Consider the following 16212-nt stretch of genomic DNA (forward strand, 5'->3'; position numbering starts at 1 on the left):
GCCTTGCAGGAGCAGCTAGGCTGCGTGGAGAGGGTGGGACTCCTTCTTTCGCTCTCGGCAGCCGCAGCACAAAGATGGGTGAGCGCTGCGGCGGCAACTGGGCCGGGCCGGTCGGGGGCGCGGGATGAGGCAGTGGAGGTACCGCGGCGGCGTCCGTGGCGCTCTCCTCGCTGTGCTTCGCTAGCCTGCCACCGGGTCTGGGCCCTTACGACACCGGGTTGGGCGGTAGCGCCGTGGCCGCCATTACCACGCCGCCGCTGCTCTTCGGGAGCAGTGCGGCCGGGCCCCGTCCCCAAATACGCAGCTAGGGACAGGCCTGGTGAGAGGATTGGGGATGCGGGAGCGTTCCCCTCATCTCTCTTCGCTCTTGTTCCGCAGGAAAGTGCCGAGGACTTCGCACAGCCCGGAAGCTCCGTAGCCATCGCCGCGACCAGAAATGGCACGACAAGCAGTACAAGAAGGCTCACCTGGGCACGGCGCTGAAGGCCAACCCGTTCGGTGGCGCCTCCCACGCCAAGGGGATCGTGCTGGAGAAAGTGTAGGTAGAGGTCCGCGGAGCGGAGTTCCGCCGCCAATTTAAGGCCACCATTCCACGTGGGCTCGGCCCCGCGGCCGGCCAGAGCGCGGCGTTGGGGCATCGAGCTGCCCTGGGAAGGCCCTCTGGAAGTGAGCCCTTCCAGAGGGCCCTCAAAAAGGAAAGATCGCCAAGTTATTTTACTTTAAAAATCTGGGAGAGCTTTGCGGGCTGTAACATGGCACGTTTCTATTTGCTTTGGTGTGCTTGATTCAAAATGGTTTATTTTTCTAAGTGGCAGTGCTGACAGGGATTTTTTCTAATACACGAGTCACTTCAAAAATTCTGCTTATTCATAAGAAAAAGACTAGAAATACCACTTACACAGGTTTTGGATTTAGGCAGGGTTGGATTTTACATGTGTGCCATGTGTCTAAAATAGTATCTAGAAGTTTTTCGCAGGCTTTTTGTTTGTTTGTTTTGGTGGGGTTTTTTTCTTTCGATGTTTTGGGGGTTTTTTGCTTGTTTGGGGTTTTTTTGTTTGTTTTGTAATTTTTAAGTTTAACTGGAACATTGCAAGAGCTCCAAGGTGTTTCCTCTTTTTCTCCTCCCCCACCCCCCACCAATTTTTATTGAATTACTATTCATCTGTATGTGATTATTCTTAAATGCTTACTTAGTTTAGGAACTGGACTTCTATCTGTTGAGTAGCTCTAAACAGGTAACAGTTTCTCATTTTGAAGTATAGATACAACTTAAGGCAAAGTAGTATAGTAATTTATGGTAATGTAATAAGTATCTGCTAGTTCATCAAACTGGTTTTGCTGATCTCCGTGTGCTTCCATTGTAGTGGAGTAGAAGCTAAACAACCCAACTCTGCCATCAGAAAATGTGTTAGAGTCCAGCTGATTAAGAATGGCAAAAAAATAACAGCTTTTGTTCCCAACGACGGCTGCCTGAACTTCATCGAGGTAATTTACAAGAAGTGATCTATGAAAGTTAGATGTCAACATAAAGAAGCACCTCATTGATGGATTTAGGGGATGGTTAGACAGGGGTCTGTGGTGTTCTGCACCCCACATCTTAAAGCTGTAGTGGCGGAGGCAGACAAAAAAAGAGATGGTTTTGTACTTTACCTTCCACTAACAAAAGCAGTTCTCAGCCGTGCTGCAGCAAGCTAAACGATGTCTTGCGTCGGGTTTCTTCAAAACACTGAAGGAATAACAGGCCTCTATGCATGTATGTTTCTTAATAACTGTCAGTATTTCCACCCTTAGAAAGCCTAGGTGTGGCTCAAGTTTAAGGCTACCCATTTCAGAAGTATGTGCAGGTTTAACATCTGTACCTCTGTAACTGCATGGTCTTTTCTTGCAGGAAAACGATGAAGTTCTGGTTGCTGGTTTTGGTCGGAAGGGTCATGCTGTTGGTGACATCCCTGGAGTTCGCTTCAAGGTTGTCAAAGTAGCCAACGTTTCTCTGTTGGCTTTGTACAAGGGCAAGAAGGAGAGACCAAGATCATAAATTCAGGTTGATTTGCCAAGAATGCCAATAAAATTTTTGACTGAAAAAACTTCTATTGCCTTTTTTTTTTTTTTAAGGATTATGGGGTTTTAATGTTTGTGTGCAAGTACCACAAAGAGACGCGAGTGCAGCCTTTGTGTTGCTGGCAGCTGGCTTTTCCTTCTGTGAGAAATGCTTTGCTGTTGAATGACATACTCTGGAAAGGGAGGTGGACTGGATGACCTCCAAAGGTCCCTTCCAACACCTATCATTCTGTGATTCTGTGACAGTAGAGCCAGAACATCTTTGTAACCAGTAGATAATCTTGAAAAGCACTGTGCTTTCAAATTTGTGTTGTGTGGTGCAGCACAGCTGTCTGCCAGGAACTTCAGAGATTACTTCACAGAGTTGAAAGGGTATTTGAGTGCTTTATGAACTATCCCTGATTGCCAGTACCTTCAGGAAGGCTTCTTGAGTTTAACTGGAACAGCAGCTGTCCTGCTTATCATGATTGATAGACCTTTCTGAGGCCTGTTACAATCCTGTCTTCCCAAAAGATGTGAAAAAGGCTCCACAACAGCGTTCTTGAACTATTGTGCTGCCAATAGTGCGGAACTGTAAAGATTTTGAAGCTTAGGTGCAAGGATGACAGTAAAATTGAGGGGCTCTGGCATAAGGAAGTATGCATCATTGTAGAAGGGAAAGATCTCCAGTGTTTGCTCCATTGCCTATGTAGTTTATGAGAACTGGAGGCTCCTAAGATCATAGAGGAAGAGAGCTGCATCCTCTGGCATGTGGTCTGGAGGCTCCTAAGATCATAGCTGCATCCTCTGGCACATGATCCAGTAGAGAGCTGACGTGCTATGCATCACTCAAAAAGTCAGTGTGCTAGCTTGCCTTGGATAGGCTGCATTTCCAGGAACTGGATGGCTTCTACAGTGCAAGAGGTAAAGAGGTTACTGCCACAAAGTAGCATTTCTCTGTCAGAAAAGGTCTTACAGATGGTAGTGCTGTACTTAGCGGGAATATAGTTGCTGGAATGAGATGTGTCAGGCAGCAAGATCACATCTTGCATCTCTGTTAGATCTACTGTGACCTTTTGCTAGTCATTCCATTCCATACTTAGAAATAAAGAGAATTCATTTTTCTAAAATAACACTATGAAGAAAGATGAATTGTTCTTCAGGGGCACAGGAGAACAGTTTTTTCTTCGGATATGGAACAAACTGTCCCATAACTGTGTCAGGATGGGTGGGTTTTGGATGGTGGGTTTTTTCCAGAGCTCTGGGTATTGCACACTATGCCCATGTTTTTGCCTATCTGCTCAGTGGTTGAGTGTAGATATGCTTGGGAGAGATGTTTGTATTAAGTGTAACATCCTACACAACCCAGTCTGCTTTAGAAGAAATAAACTGTTTCTTCTGAAACTGCCTAGTGTAGCTGGAATTTTATCCTCAGTCATGCGAGTCATAAAATTCTTCCTATAGGAACTGAAATGAAATTTCACACTGCTAGGCCTGGCCAAAACCACCCGAATCTTTTCTCTGGCACTATTAAATTCACCAGGAATCAAAACATCCCCTCAAGCAAGTTGAGAAATGGCATGAATTTTAATGCTTATTTTGGAAAAAAAGCCTTCCACAAATTGAAAATAATCACTGTGAATGTTGAAAATGCTATTTATTCATGGTGCTCAAATGAAAAAGTTTCTACTGTGAAGACAGGTACTGGCACCTGACACACTTTATCAGGTTTAGGCCCTGAAGGGATTATTAAACCGTCCATCTAGTCTCATCTATGTCCTGCTCAGCCCCTAGAACTTCACCCAGATGCTTTCATATTAAGTGCAAATTAAAGTCTAGTTGGACTTAGGTGAGTCTGCCTAAGATGCCCATTTCTTCTAGAGCATTCCAGCAGGTTTTAACTGCTGTGTCCTGCCTGGAGCATATCTCTGCACAGGGCTGTTAGGCTTTCTTTGCTAGGCTAAAAATATTTCTAAATGTTGTTTGGGGGTTCTTTACTTTTCAAAGATGGCTGTGACACAATCCAGCTATTTGAAAAACTGAAGTATTTAATCAGTTCATATTGTCAATCATTTTTCTCCCAGTTTTTCAACATCATGAACGTGTGGACAGCAGGTTCTTGTGGAAGAGAACATCAACCAGGAAGCCAGCATGGACCCTTGTATCCACCTCTAGACTATTGCCACATACTCATTTGATACCTGCAGTCATATATTTCATCCTGAATTTGGCCCCATGGAAGTACCTTTGCTTTTTGATGCTTTGTTTCATGTTAAGAAATGTTTTATGCAATAAATCTTCCAAGATACTTATTTGGCTGAAGTTACAGTGCAAACAATTCACAGAGTGAAGTCTCCTTCTCTGGAGACTTTCAAGACTCATCTGAATATGTTCCTGTGTGACCTGTGCTAGATTCTATGGTCCTGCTCTGGCAGGGGGGTTGGACTCGATCTTCGAAGGTCCCTTCCAGCCCCTAACATCCTATGAACCTGATCCTCACAATTCATCCCAAAAGCTAGGCTACAATTAGTATTTTTTAATTTATATTAAAATGGAGTAAAACTTAAGAACAGATTGGGAATCTACCTACTACAAAAGACCTACTGGTTCATCTGGGAATTTGTGAGATTTGGATTCAAATCCTTGTTGGGGCACAATACTGAACGTGGGTTTGTCTCATCATTGTAAAAGTAGCACACCAAAGAGATGCATGCAGGAGGAGGGAGACCTCGCTGTTTACAACTACCTGAAAAGAGGTTGTAGCAAGGTGGAGGTTGCTCTCCTCTCTGCAGTAACAAGTGGTAGGAGGAGACAAAATGGCCTTTAGTTGCACCACAGGAGGCTTAGGTTGAATATCAGAAAAAACTTCTTCACTGGAAGCGTTCTCAAACATTGGAACAAGCTCCTCGTGGAGGTGTTTCAAAGATGCAGAGATGTGGTGCCGAGGGACAAGGTTTAGCCCTACACTTGGTAGCTTAGATAATAGCTGGAGTCAATGATTTTAAACGGCCTTTTCCAGCCAAAATTATTCTTTGATTCTACAATTCTATATATAAGTACACAACCAGGTCTGACAGCACTGGCTGCCATCAGCACAGCTGTATTTACTAATAATACATAACAAACCAACTCCAGGTACATGTGAGAGAAATCAGATGCAAAATTACATGCAAAACAGCTAGAAGGGCTCTAACTGTTTGTCAGTGATCCCTGATTACAGTGCTATTAGAAGCTACTGAATACTGGACTGTAACTCACAAGTCTGACAGCAGTTTCCAGTGACAGATCCCAGTCAGCTAGTTTAATCCAGAAATCAGGTCTTATGTATGCAAATTATTTCCTACACGACTGCTGGTGCTAGGATTCAAGCTCCACTTCTACAGGAGAAAGATTACTTCAGCTAAAGAAATCAGCAGCTTTGGGTTTGTTATTCCAGCAAATTCAGTCTGATTGGTTCTCTTCAGTCTGATTTGCTTTTCTTGAAATAGTAAAAATTTTTAGTAGGGACGGCAGTAATACTACTGTGAACAAAAAGATTTTACAGCAGCCAGTGAAGAGGAATATTGAAATCCTGGTGGTTCAAATTCTGTTCAAGTTCTGAAGTCAGTCTGGCAGGAGAGCAGATGAAGATTTACCCGGAGGCAAATGGAGCTAGACCAGCTTCCAAAAGTAGGGCATTGTCATGAGTCAATCTTGCCACTAGATGTTGCTATCAGTACAATCAGGGGGAAAGCTGAGGCATAAAAGGTTGTTTATGTGGACTTTAACAAAGGAAATCTTCCAAATGTGAAATTTAGCTTTTAACTGATCCAGTAAGTTCCTGGTAGGAAATCTCCTTATTGCTGTTGCATAGCTAAACGGTGGCTAGATACAGAAGAGTAAGTTTGCCAAGGACACGGAAGAGAAGAGACTACTATTAAGGTGGAGGAACAATAATAGATACCAGAAGTAGGAGAATGCACAAAACTGGGAGCAAACAAGTAAAGCAAGAATTTATTAAAGCTAGCTGCATTAGTTCAGGTGCAAAGGAAAGAAGGATCAGTTCTTTTCCACAGTTTGCCACATCTCTGAAATCATACTCAGCCTGAATTCTGCTGTGGGTTCTACCTGCTCCTGAAAGTGGAGTGCTATAAACTGCAGTGCTTGCTCAGCAGAAAGTCATGAAGACTGCCCTCTTTTAAGGTGATGTATTCCAGAAGATACAGACGAACACCAGGGATTGCTGTGAAAATCTGCTTACTGGGATTCTTTTCTATCTATAGCCTAATCCTGGGCAGCAACAAAGGTGGGGAAAGGAAGCACCTGAATATTACTTGTCTCCATCTGGCCTATCCTGATGAGGCTAACAGAGCACGGCTGCTGAACCCCGCAGCACACAGAGAAGCATGCAGCCTGATCTCCTTAGGGCTCCCCCTTCCAGCATGCTGTACCAACAACATTACTGAAAAATACTACTACAGGTAACAGCCTGGTTTCTAAGAGGCTTGGGGGAAAAGGTGGTGTTCAAGGCAAGGCTCCATAAATCCATTCTCTTTTCAAACACAGGAGTAAACTCTTCCCTCACCTTAAATTGAAATTGATCTTCAGAAGGTGACAGTTACAACAAGTTCTCCAGCGGTGAAGTGAAAGCTTCCTTGTGGTACAGGTTTTTTTAAGACTATCATGGAATCTAGGATATAAAGATAACAGGTGTGACACCTTCCTAACTCTTCTCAAGCAGTCAATATCTGGTTAGTTTTCCAGCTATGAACTTCAAGTATACATTCTTTTTATTCTAGATGGTAAGAACTTATGGCTAAGACATGATCTAACTCTTCGAAAAACTTTAAAAGCCTATGTTACTAAAAATACAGACAGATATTTAAATACACCCTGTTCTCTAGAGGAGAGTATTTTGGAGGAAGTAACTCAACTTCACAGTTCAGAGGAAAGAGCCATCCTTCTTCCTTTGTGCTGGAACTGAAACACTGTGCAATATAAATACAGATGTCCAAACAAACTCATTAAACCATCATCACAGCAAATGGAAAAACAAAGTTAATGAAAAGTTTTGCTGAAATTCATGGAGTTGCAACAAGAATTGATATTGATTACTTCACTATATTCAGCTCTAATGAACCAGCTCAACATTTGCTGTTTAGAAAACAAGCATGCGGTTTGACCAAAGGCATGTTTCTTTTAGTAACCAAAACCAGCTACAAACCTTCTGGCAGACCAGATGGGGGTTAAATTCTAACCTGGTCATGCTGTCACAAATGAGGGATTATGTAGGTAGCAACTACATTCCAGAGTGAAGCGTATTTTTGGCTTAGCTGAACACATGAAATTCATTCTTCTTGCTGATTCTTGTAACCAAGGGCAGGTATGAGTCAGTTCTCTTGAAAGGAAGTCCCCAGAAGCAATGGTCCTCAATATGTCTTCTCAGATTAGCAAGGCTGAACAACTAAACAAATTTACAAAACTGTGGAACTGGATTTTTCTTTTTTTATTATTTTTTGTAAACTGCAAGGTTTCAGCCAAAACCCAAGCTTGGATTTAGAAATGTTCAGTAGATTTGCTACAGAAAATTACAAACCAGTACTGCAATTAACTTGAATGTAAAATAGGATTTCTGTACATAAACAGTAAAAAACATCCTGTAAGTCACTAAATGGGAAATTAGATGCCTACCTCCCACAGAATGCATTAGAAAGTAGATACCTAAACAAGATTATATCTCCCCTTGACCCCAAATATTTATGTTTCCCTGTATTTGTTTCTCAGTCTAAGATAAGTGTATTTGTACTAACTGACCTGAATTTTTTCATAGGTCTAAAAAAATTTCAGGGCAACACTAATACTGGCTTTGTTCTTAATTGTTATGATGTTAAATTGTTGTGATGTTAAATGGTTAAGACCTGCAGCAGGACAGGGGAACTGTCAGTTTGCTCACCTGCTTCATGCTTCCCATTATCACCATCATGTCTCAGTAACTGTGGGAACAGTGTCTATGTACTCATTGAACGGAATTTGGAGGCGTGTTACCAGCAGGAAGGAAGCAAGACAGTGACAGCTTCAGAAACTGGGAACAACTTGAGTGTCCAGCCAAGTGAATGTATGGTCATAAGATACCCAGAAGGTAGAGTTATTGCTAGGACAAAGATGTCTGGGAGTTAGAGTGTGACTGTCCGGACAGTGACAAAACAATATCCTGCTGTGTGCAGCCATCCATTAGACAAGTGCCTAGGGTTGCCTCTGACAGAGGAAATCTTAAGACTAGTACAATGTGCAATGACCTGTCCAAATAGTCCTCAATTTTGTTTATTAATGATAAACCAAGGTAGGAAGCAATGGCTGCTGAGACTTCCTCCACATAAAATATTTTTCTATCTACACAAAAATTCCACTTTTCTTCTGATTATTGAAAAGAAGAAAAAGTTGACTAAGATGCAATGGAAGGCTGATGGAGTGGAGAAAGTGCCTACGGTGTATTCTCCCAAACTTCATATTTTTTTTCTCTTGTCAGCAATTACAATCTGTAAGTTACACCATCTGATGTACGGAGTGTCACATGGACAAGATGCTGACATTTGGAGCAGAGCAGTAACACTTCACAGATTTGCAATAAGAATTCTTGCCTACAGTGAAAAAGCCCAACTAGCCAAGTCCTGTCATGGCACTGTTGTACTGCAGTTTCTGCTTCCAAGACAGAAACAGGAAGAGCTGTTCTCCAAGAGATGCCTGTGAAAATGTGCTTATACCTTTTGCACAGCAGCAGCTTAGCAGTTGAGTCTTCTCACAGTCTAACAACTAGTAGTGAAAATAATACTCAAAGGTGTTGCAAGATCTTTTCTTCTCATTTAACAATACGAGGACATTAAAACTAGCTTCTCAGCTCTAGGTTACTCTAAAGCCATTCCGTATCCAGGATTGCACTCTATTATTTATAGTTTAAAAGTGGAATTTCTTCTATATATGCAACCCTCAGTGCAGCAACATCTGTGACACTTTGGTAGGACGAGCATAACTGGTTCTCAGATATGCTGATGCAGTATTCTGTGCTCATGGTTTACAAGGAACAACTCCATCAATCCTTTCTACTTCCCTGACGCTAAGGTCAGAAGAAGCTAATTCAGATCTAGCTTTAAATAAAGCTGCTCAAGACTGGTTGTAAGTTACACCAGGAATAAAGGTCCCAAGGGCTAGCCAGCACGGTGTAAGTGTGCCAATACACTGGATAGAAGCAGAAGTTGACGCACAGCTGAGATGGGCTGACTGCTTTTACTCCAGTGTTCCAGTGTATCACAAAATGAAGATCATAGAACAAGGATGGATATTTAAAAACTGCTGTTATATGGGTTTGAGTTGGTTTTTTTCCCTTCCTCTGTAAGTCTCCCTTAAATGTGAAAATCAGCTATGGATGCAATTGCCAAGCATGTTACAAAACGTTTTTAAAAAGGCAGGGTAGCTGCTGGCATGGTACATGAATGGAAGGCCATATTTTATAAATCTTACATGGAAAAAATGGCTTTTCAGGTTGTTATGACTCAGAATGAGATAAATTTCGTGCTTTGGTTATTAATTCCCAATGGCTGTGTATTAGTTTTGAATTAAATTAACAAGGCAGGAATTATAAAATACAGTTATTTTATTTTCCCAAAACACCACCCCAAAACTATGTACAAAACTGATAGAATTATTTACAGGTTCTATTCGGTCGTGAATTCTTCCAGGAGGTTTAATGGCAATTTTGACACAATTTAGAGAGTTCAGAGATTGGAAAAAGCTATGACACAAATAGCTTCACCCACTTATACACCAAAGGCTGGCCAATAACCCTTAGGAAGATATGAGCAGGCCAGGGTTTACTCACAAGGATTAAAGTGGGAATTTGGAGATAGTCCCTAGCTCACTCTCTCTGCTGACAGGCTCCAGAAACTGTCGGTTTGTAATCCAGTTCGAGGCTCAGGCTTTATCCCAGGGCTCTGGAGCAGGCACTCGGAGCAAGGCAGGACACTCGAAACGACAAGGCTTGAGCAAGGCAGATTTGAGCGAGGAGGATCTGAGCAAGGTGGATCTGAGCAAGGGGATGTGAGCAGGAGCCGATTTGAGCAGGAGCCCCCAGGATACCTAGCCACTTGTATATTTACAAAATGCCAGAGGTCACTTGGTCTAGTGGGGCACCAAAGTGAACATGTAGCCACCCAACGGAATAGCCTTCTGCCAGCTTATGGCCATAAAAGGCAGAGGCCAGGACCTCATATCTGGGGGAGCTTACATGCTCTGACCCCAGATGGGCATCTTGTTTACCAGACAGGCAAGGTCCTGTCCCCTTTGTTCCTTTTCCTGTCTTGGCCTGTTGTTGTGGCAGGAAGAAGGGGAGAGAAAGGACCTGTCTAGAAATCTTAAGGCCTGTCTGGATTTGTACTTGGCCATGTGTCATGGCCTACCACCACAGGCTGTCAAGATAATTCTGCACCAATAAAACAGTAAAGACTGCACTGTACTTCAATCCACCAATAATATGTAAGTTAACAACATGCAACCAATCAAAACACCTGAAAACTCAGAATCTGAAACCCAATGCATTTCACATCTCCAGCTCTGATGTGGCATACATTGGATGCTGTATGCAGGTGACTTACTGCTTGCTGAACAGATGAAGTAAAATCTGTAATTCCATCCCAACTGCTCAGGACTTGTGGTCTGTTTTATACAACAAATAAAATATGATTGGGAAAGAATGCAAGACGACTTGTATGAAAGTTACTTTAAATCTGGTTTTCACTGATTGCACTATCATGCAATTCCTGCTTGCCCAAAAATCAACAGCTGTGAAGGGAAGCTTGCATAAAGACTGCAGGATAGGAACTAAACCTGTGAACAACTACTAGTGCAATAAGAAATACTAATTGACTACAACAGTAACTCCCATAGGGTATGGCAGAGCCTCCTTTGGAGGCAGTGAAGCACTGAAAAGCCAGATGTTCTCATATCACAGCGTTAGGCACCTTGAACTCTAGAACTGTATGTGCTTAGTCAGATGGAGACTGTTAAGTACTCTGTCTACAGTCCTTATCCTCCTTGTTCCTTGAAGCATGATGTACACAAAATGTGCTCACAAAAGTATTATTTGGTCCTAGGATATTAGAATCACAGAACTGTCAGGGTTGGAAGGGACCTCAAGGATCATCTAGTTCCAACCCCCCTGCCATGGCAGGGACACTTTCCACTAGAGCAGGTTGCCCAGAGCCACATCCAGCCTGGCCTTAAAACCCCCCGGGGATGAGGCTTCCACCACCTTTCTAGGCAACCCGTTCCAGTGTCTCACCACCCTTACAGTGAAGAACATCTTCCTACTGTCTAATCTCAATCTACCCTCCTCTAGCACTCCCCCTAGTCCTATCACTAACCAGCTTTCTTGTAGGCACCCTACAGATACCAGTAAGCCACAATAAGGTCTTCTTGGAGTTTTTTCTTCTCCAGACTGAACAAACCCAACTCTCTCAGCCTGTCTTCATAGAAGAGGTGCTCCAACCCTCTGATAATCTTCATGGCCCTTCTCTGGACACATTCCAGCACATCCATATCTGTGTATGGTCAGGAGGGTGAGAATATTCTCTGTGTGTTGTGGAACACAAGGGTGGTTCATGCATCATCAGGCTGTGGTGGAGAAGGTGGTCCCTAGGCAGAGTAATGTCAGCATACACAAGTACTGCCACAAGCTTAAATCATGTCCTGCAAGTACTTCACTGTAGATATCCTCACAGAAGGTGCAGATTTTCTAGAGACATGATTTTCAGTTGGTAAGTTTACTAGACCCAAACTAAGTGTGTCTCAACTCTGCATCAAGGAACTACAGACTTATGCACTTGTGTTCATCCTCATTAATAACCAGTTAAGTCATAATCACAGTCTATAATAAGCCATAAACACAGTAAAACAGAGATAGGAGATCAATGACTTCAATGGGTCAATGGAATTGCAAAGGAGTTCGGAGCATGGTGGTGCTTGAGAGTTCTTGTCATAACTGCATCCAGCTCTTAGATCTTCCACTGTAGTCAAGGAAATTCTTTTCAGAGAAGGAGTGACAGACAGTGATTTTTCCGCACTGCACTGCTTACCAGTTGGGAAGAATTCCATTGTTTATTTCCTAGGAAAGTTTGCAGTAGCTTTACTACCACTAACCATCATCTGTCCTTCATCTCAGAGGTCTGAATTGGCAACATCAAACAGAAAAAGGAGATGAAATTAAAATAATTGTAGCAGAGTTATGCTAAATCACACCACCAACCATGTGCTAGAGAGACCATCATAAAATGCTTTTACACACCTGAGAAAGACCCCAGGACATCAGGGACCTTCTGACAGTCATGAAGGGTGACAGCAATGTGCTAAGCACATCTTTCAGTGCAAATTTGTATTGTAAAGTAAGGGAAGAAGGCAGCCTTGTAAGCAAAATATAAGAAGTTGAGTCCTAAATGAACTGAACCAAGAGCCCCAAAGGAGAAGATAATGATTTTGCCAGTTATCTATCTGATCTTTTTAATTTTATAGGAGGATGGGAGAGAAAGAGGGTGATTTCATTTTCTCTTACCTTTCATCTGAATCAGCATTTGTATTCTGCTCAAGTGCTAGTTTTGCATAACTCAGGGGCAGATTTAGACCCACAACTGGGCCTACAGTACTGAGCCACAATATAATGTAATTTGTGTGTCTAGGGAAAAAAAGAAAATTAAAAAACAACAACAACAACAAACCTCCCCCCCCCAAACAAAAAACCCAAATATAAAAAAGCACGATAAATATTACCCCAACATTTTTTAAATAGTAAACACACTTGATAGTCATAAAATAACTTCGTATGGGACTATTGCTTCACTTTGTCTATAGCAAATGTATTTTAACTTTCAGCCCTTAAGTGTCAATACAGAATCTTACTCTGTTTGGACCAAAGAAGTTGTTTTGACCATTTCCACTTCATCTGCATTGCATGAAGCCTGTAAGACACAGCAGTGTTCCTCACCTGTTGTCTTTCTGTGAACTGGTCAGTATAGAAGACACAAATTCACTAGTCTGGCAAGGATGCAGAACAAAAAATGGCTGTCCAAGCAAGGGGTGCTCCTAAGAGGGAACATCAATAATTTTATTATGCAAGAAGAAAACAAAACATACCATATGCACCTGGAAAAGACAATGGAGGACCCAATCAATCCTTCATGCAACTTTTCTTATTGCAGAATCTAACCCACATTGCTCTTCTACTGATAGTCGTTGACAAATTAATACATGAGACCATATTCTTCTACCTTAAAAAGATCACAGGGTCACAGGGTATCAGGGGTTGGAAGGGACCCAAAGAGATCATTGAGTCCAACCCCCCTGCCAGAGCAGGACCATACAATCTAGCTCAGGTCACAGAGGAACACATCCAGACAAGCCTTGAAAGTCTCCAGAGAAGGAGACTCCACAACCTCTCCGGAGAGCCTGTTCCAGTGGTCTGTGCCCCTTACAGTAAAGAACTTCCCCCTTGTGTTGAGGTGGAACCTCCTGTGCTGCAGCTTACATCCATTGCTCCTTGTCCTATCACAGGGAGCAAGTGAGAAGAGCCTGTCCCCTCCCTCCTGACACCCAGCCCTCAGATATTTATAAACATTTATTAAATCCCCTCTCAGATTTCTCTTTCCCAGACTAAAAAGCCGCAGGTCCCTCAGTCTCTCCCCATAAGGCACGTAAAGGGAAGTGACGGCTCTGCCACCACATTAGTTAAAATGTAACAGTTTGCAAAAGTAACTTAAGTAAATGTATCAGCAATTTACTTGCAAGTAGGCAAAGCTACTGTATAAACAGGCATCTGATCAAATGCAATATATCAAACAATCTGCCCCATAGGAAAGCTCTGTAAAAATGTTGACCTCTTATCTTTGTATCTTCTCAAACTGGTGGTGGGAAGGAAAAATGGTTTAATTTGGAGCCAGTGGGAGGAAGTAAGAAGCAAGAGCCTTCAAGGTGGATTTAACTTCCACTAGGTGGCACATCCTCATTTTAGGCTATTCTACAGGAAAAGGTCCTAAACAGTTACTCCTCAAGACCCAGTCAAAACCATCCTGAGGAAAAGAATAAAATTTAGTCACAGTTACGTTTGCAGTCAGACACACTCCTCACACCATGGTAAGGCTCTGTCTGTTCCTCTCCTCCTTCACACTGCACACGGTGCTGCAGAAAACCCAATCCAATGCTCCATAAAGCTTTCACTTTCATCTCCAGCCGGCACTCGAACAGAATACGTGTTCTGACTTAATCAAGCTTGCACTCAGTGCAAAGCTTTAACAGTGATCTCATCTGCTCTTACACGGCTGATACGAGGAGATCAGCATATCCAACTGCCTCATGCACCATGCCTAGGGAAGGGATTTTCCTCTAATATGCTGAGGTCGCTGCTAGTACTTCTGCACCAAAATAAACAAATCCTACCTCATCCCCACATGCAGTAAGGGGCATAACAGCACAGCAGGGAATGGCTAGGAAGGGGTTTCAGAGAAGAAAAATGTAGAATCTGAAACACCATGACAGCCTGTTATAGCCGAGCACAGATTGTGCTTAGATGTCACTGAGCCCAGGACCCAGAGCCAAGAAGCACACAGCACAAGGCAGTGGGTGGGGAGCAGCAGTCGTGGACAACAGAGAAAACAGCAAGATCACCACCTCTGCATGGCATTCCCTGTTCAGCTACATGAGCTGGGCTTACTACCCTACAATACTTACCAAAGCCACAGCTCAGACTGACTACGAGGATTAATGTGATGGGTAAAGACCCTTTTTCTTAGTTGTGCTTCTTGTGGTGGCTCTGTTTCTCGACAGCAAAGAAGAGATGCTAAATTCATGCTCTGACACAGATTTCCCTCATCCAAGCTGACACAGTCTGGCTCCCCTACTTCTGTGATGGCATTTTATCTTACCATGTAGTAAACTGCCTGCACTGAGAAGATGCTTGCAAAATCTTCCTGCAGCACACTAAAAGCTCTTTCTTCAACCCTTTGCATAGAAAAAAAAAGCAAAGCCTAGCCTGTCATGTTCAGCAAATAGGATGTGGTTTATGTTATTAAATATTAAACAGGGTGTCTTACAGTTGAGGGTGACAGAGTACTGGAACAGGCTGCCCAAGGAGGTTGTGGAATCTCCTTCACTGGAGACATTCAAAACCTGCCTGGATGCTTTCCTGTGTGACCTACTCTAGGTGATCCTGCTCTGGCAGGAGGGTTGGACTCGATGATCTTTCGAGGTTCCTTCCAACCCCTAACATTCTGTGAAACTGTGAAGGACACTTGGTTGAAAACGTACTCATGTGAAAATGTACTCATGAAAATCAATCATTTTATGTCTAAGAAAACTTGAAAAAAAATCCCCAGAAGCTTCAGAACATATTTTTTAAAGTGTTCAGAATGCCTTGTTTTACATTGCAGAGCAAACACATAACTTGTGCAAGAATGCTACCATCTGCTGTTGGTAAAAGTGAACTGATGCTGTTTTCCATTGAGAAAAGTGGTAGTTTGAACTAAAAATCCTTTCTAATTATCTGCTATCTTCAATCAGCTTGGGTTTCCAAATAATTATTGAAAATATATAGATTGTGCCAATGGTATTCCTCAAAAATTGCAAAATAAGACAGTTAACAATATTTACAAAACTATTAATAAAAAAAAAGGTAGATTAAGCAGCAATTTCAGCCAACTCCTTTACACAAAGAAAGAGCACAAAGAGCACACACTCCTAAAAAGAACAGAGAAGATAATCTGGCCTTTAAGTGACTTAGCACTCTGAATTTACCATAAAGATAATTTCCAAAGCTGAATATTCAGCCTTAAGTCATTCCCAACCATCCAGTTATCTGGTTTTATGCTACCCAGCACTTCTTGCTTCAGCCAACCGTTAGTGAGTAACAAACGGAGGCCCGACTTAATTTTTAAAAATAGCTTACTAACTTCACAATCTACATTGCTCCTCTTTTAGTTCTTCCTCATTTTACAAGGGGAGAGAGTGACACTGAAAAGATTCCCAAGCTCTAACAATTATGTGTCCGACTGAAAAAGCAGAATGCTTTTGCACTTTGGCATCAATCTGTGACTTACAAGAATGTGATAGAGGTGAAATCTGTTCACACTTCCAGTTCCCTGTGATGTCTCCTCCATTCTTCTT

The 16212-nt window shown here is 42.4% G+C and overlaps 2 protein-coding genes across 2 annotated transcripts in view; one reads left to right on the plus strand and one right to left on the minus strand.

Moving 5' to 3' along the window:
* Positions 1-20: 20 nt before the first annotated feature.
* On the plus strand, positions 21-2078 carry RPS23 (ribosomal protein S23). Its single transcript, XM_054397860.1, has 4 exons — positions 21-78; positions 379-538; positions 1365-1485; positions 1889-2078. Exons 1-4 carry the CDS (start codon positions 75-77, stop codon positions 2033-2035), a joined length of 432 nt encoding a protein of 143 aa, XP_054253835.1. The 5' UTR covers positions 21-74; the 3' UTR covers positions 2036-2078.
* Positions 2079-10565: 8487 nt separating this feature from the next.
* ATG10 (autophagy related 10) overlaps positions 10566-16212 on the minus strand; it is a 99623-nt gene continuing 93976 nt past the window's right edge. Inside the window, exons 5-7 of the mRNA XM_054398275.1 lie at positions 13043-13140; positions 12614-12733; positions 10566-10722 (exon numbers count right to left, since the gene is read on the minus strand). Of these exons, the coding sequence (XP_054254250.1) occupies positions 10566-10722; positions 12614-12733; positions 13043-13140 (375 nt within the window). The remainder of the gene's footprint in view (positions 10723-12613; positions 12734-13042; positions 13141-16212) is intronic.

This window comes from Indicator indicator, chromosome Z (genome assembly GCF_027791375.1).
Source record: "Indicator indicator isolate 239-I01 chromosome Z, UM_Iind_1.1, whole genome shotgun sequence".
Lineage (NCBI taxonomy): Eukaryota > Metazoa > Chordata > Aves > Piciformes > Indicatoridae > Indicator > Indicator indicator.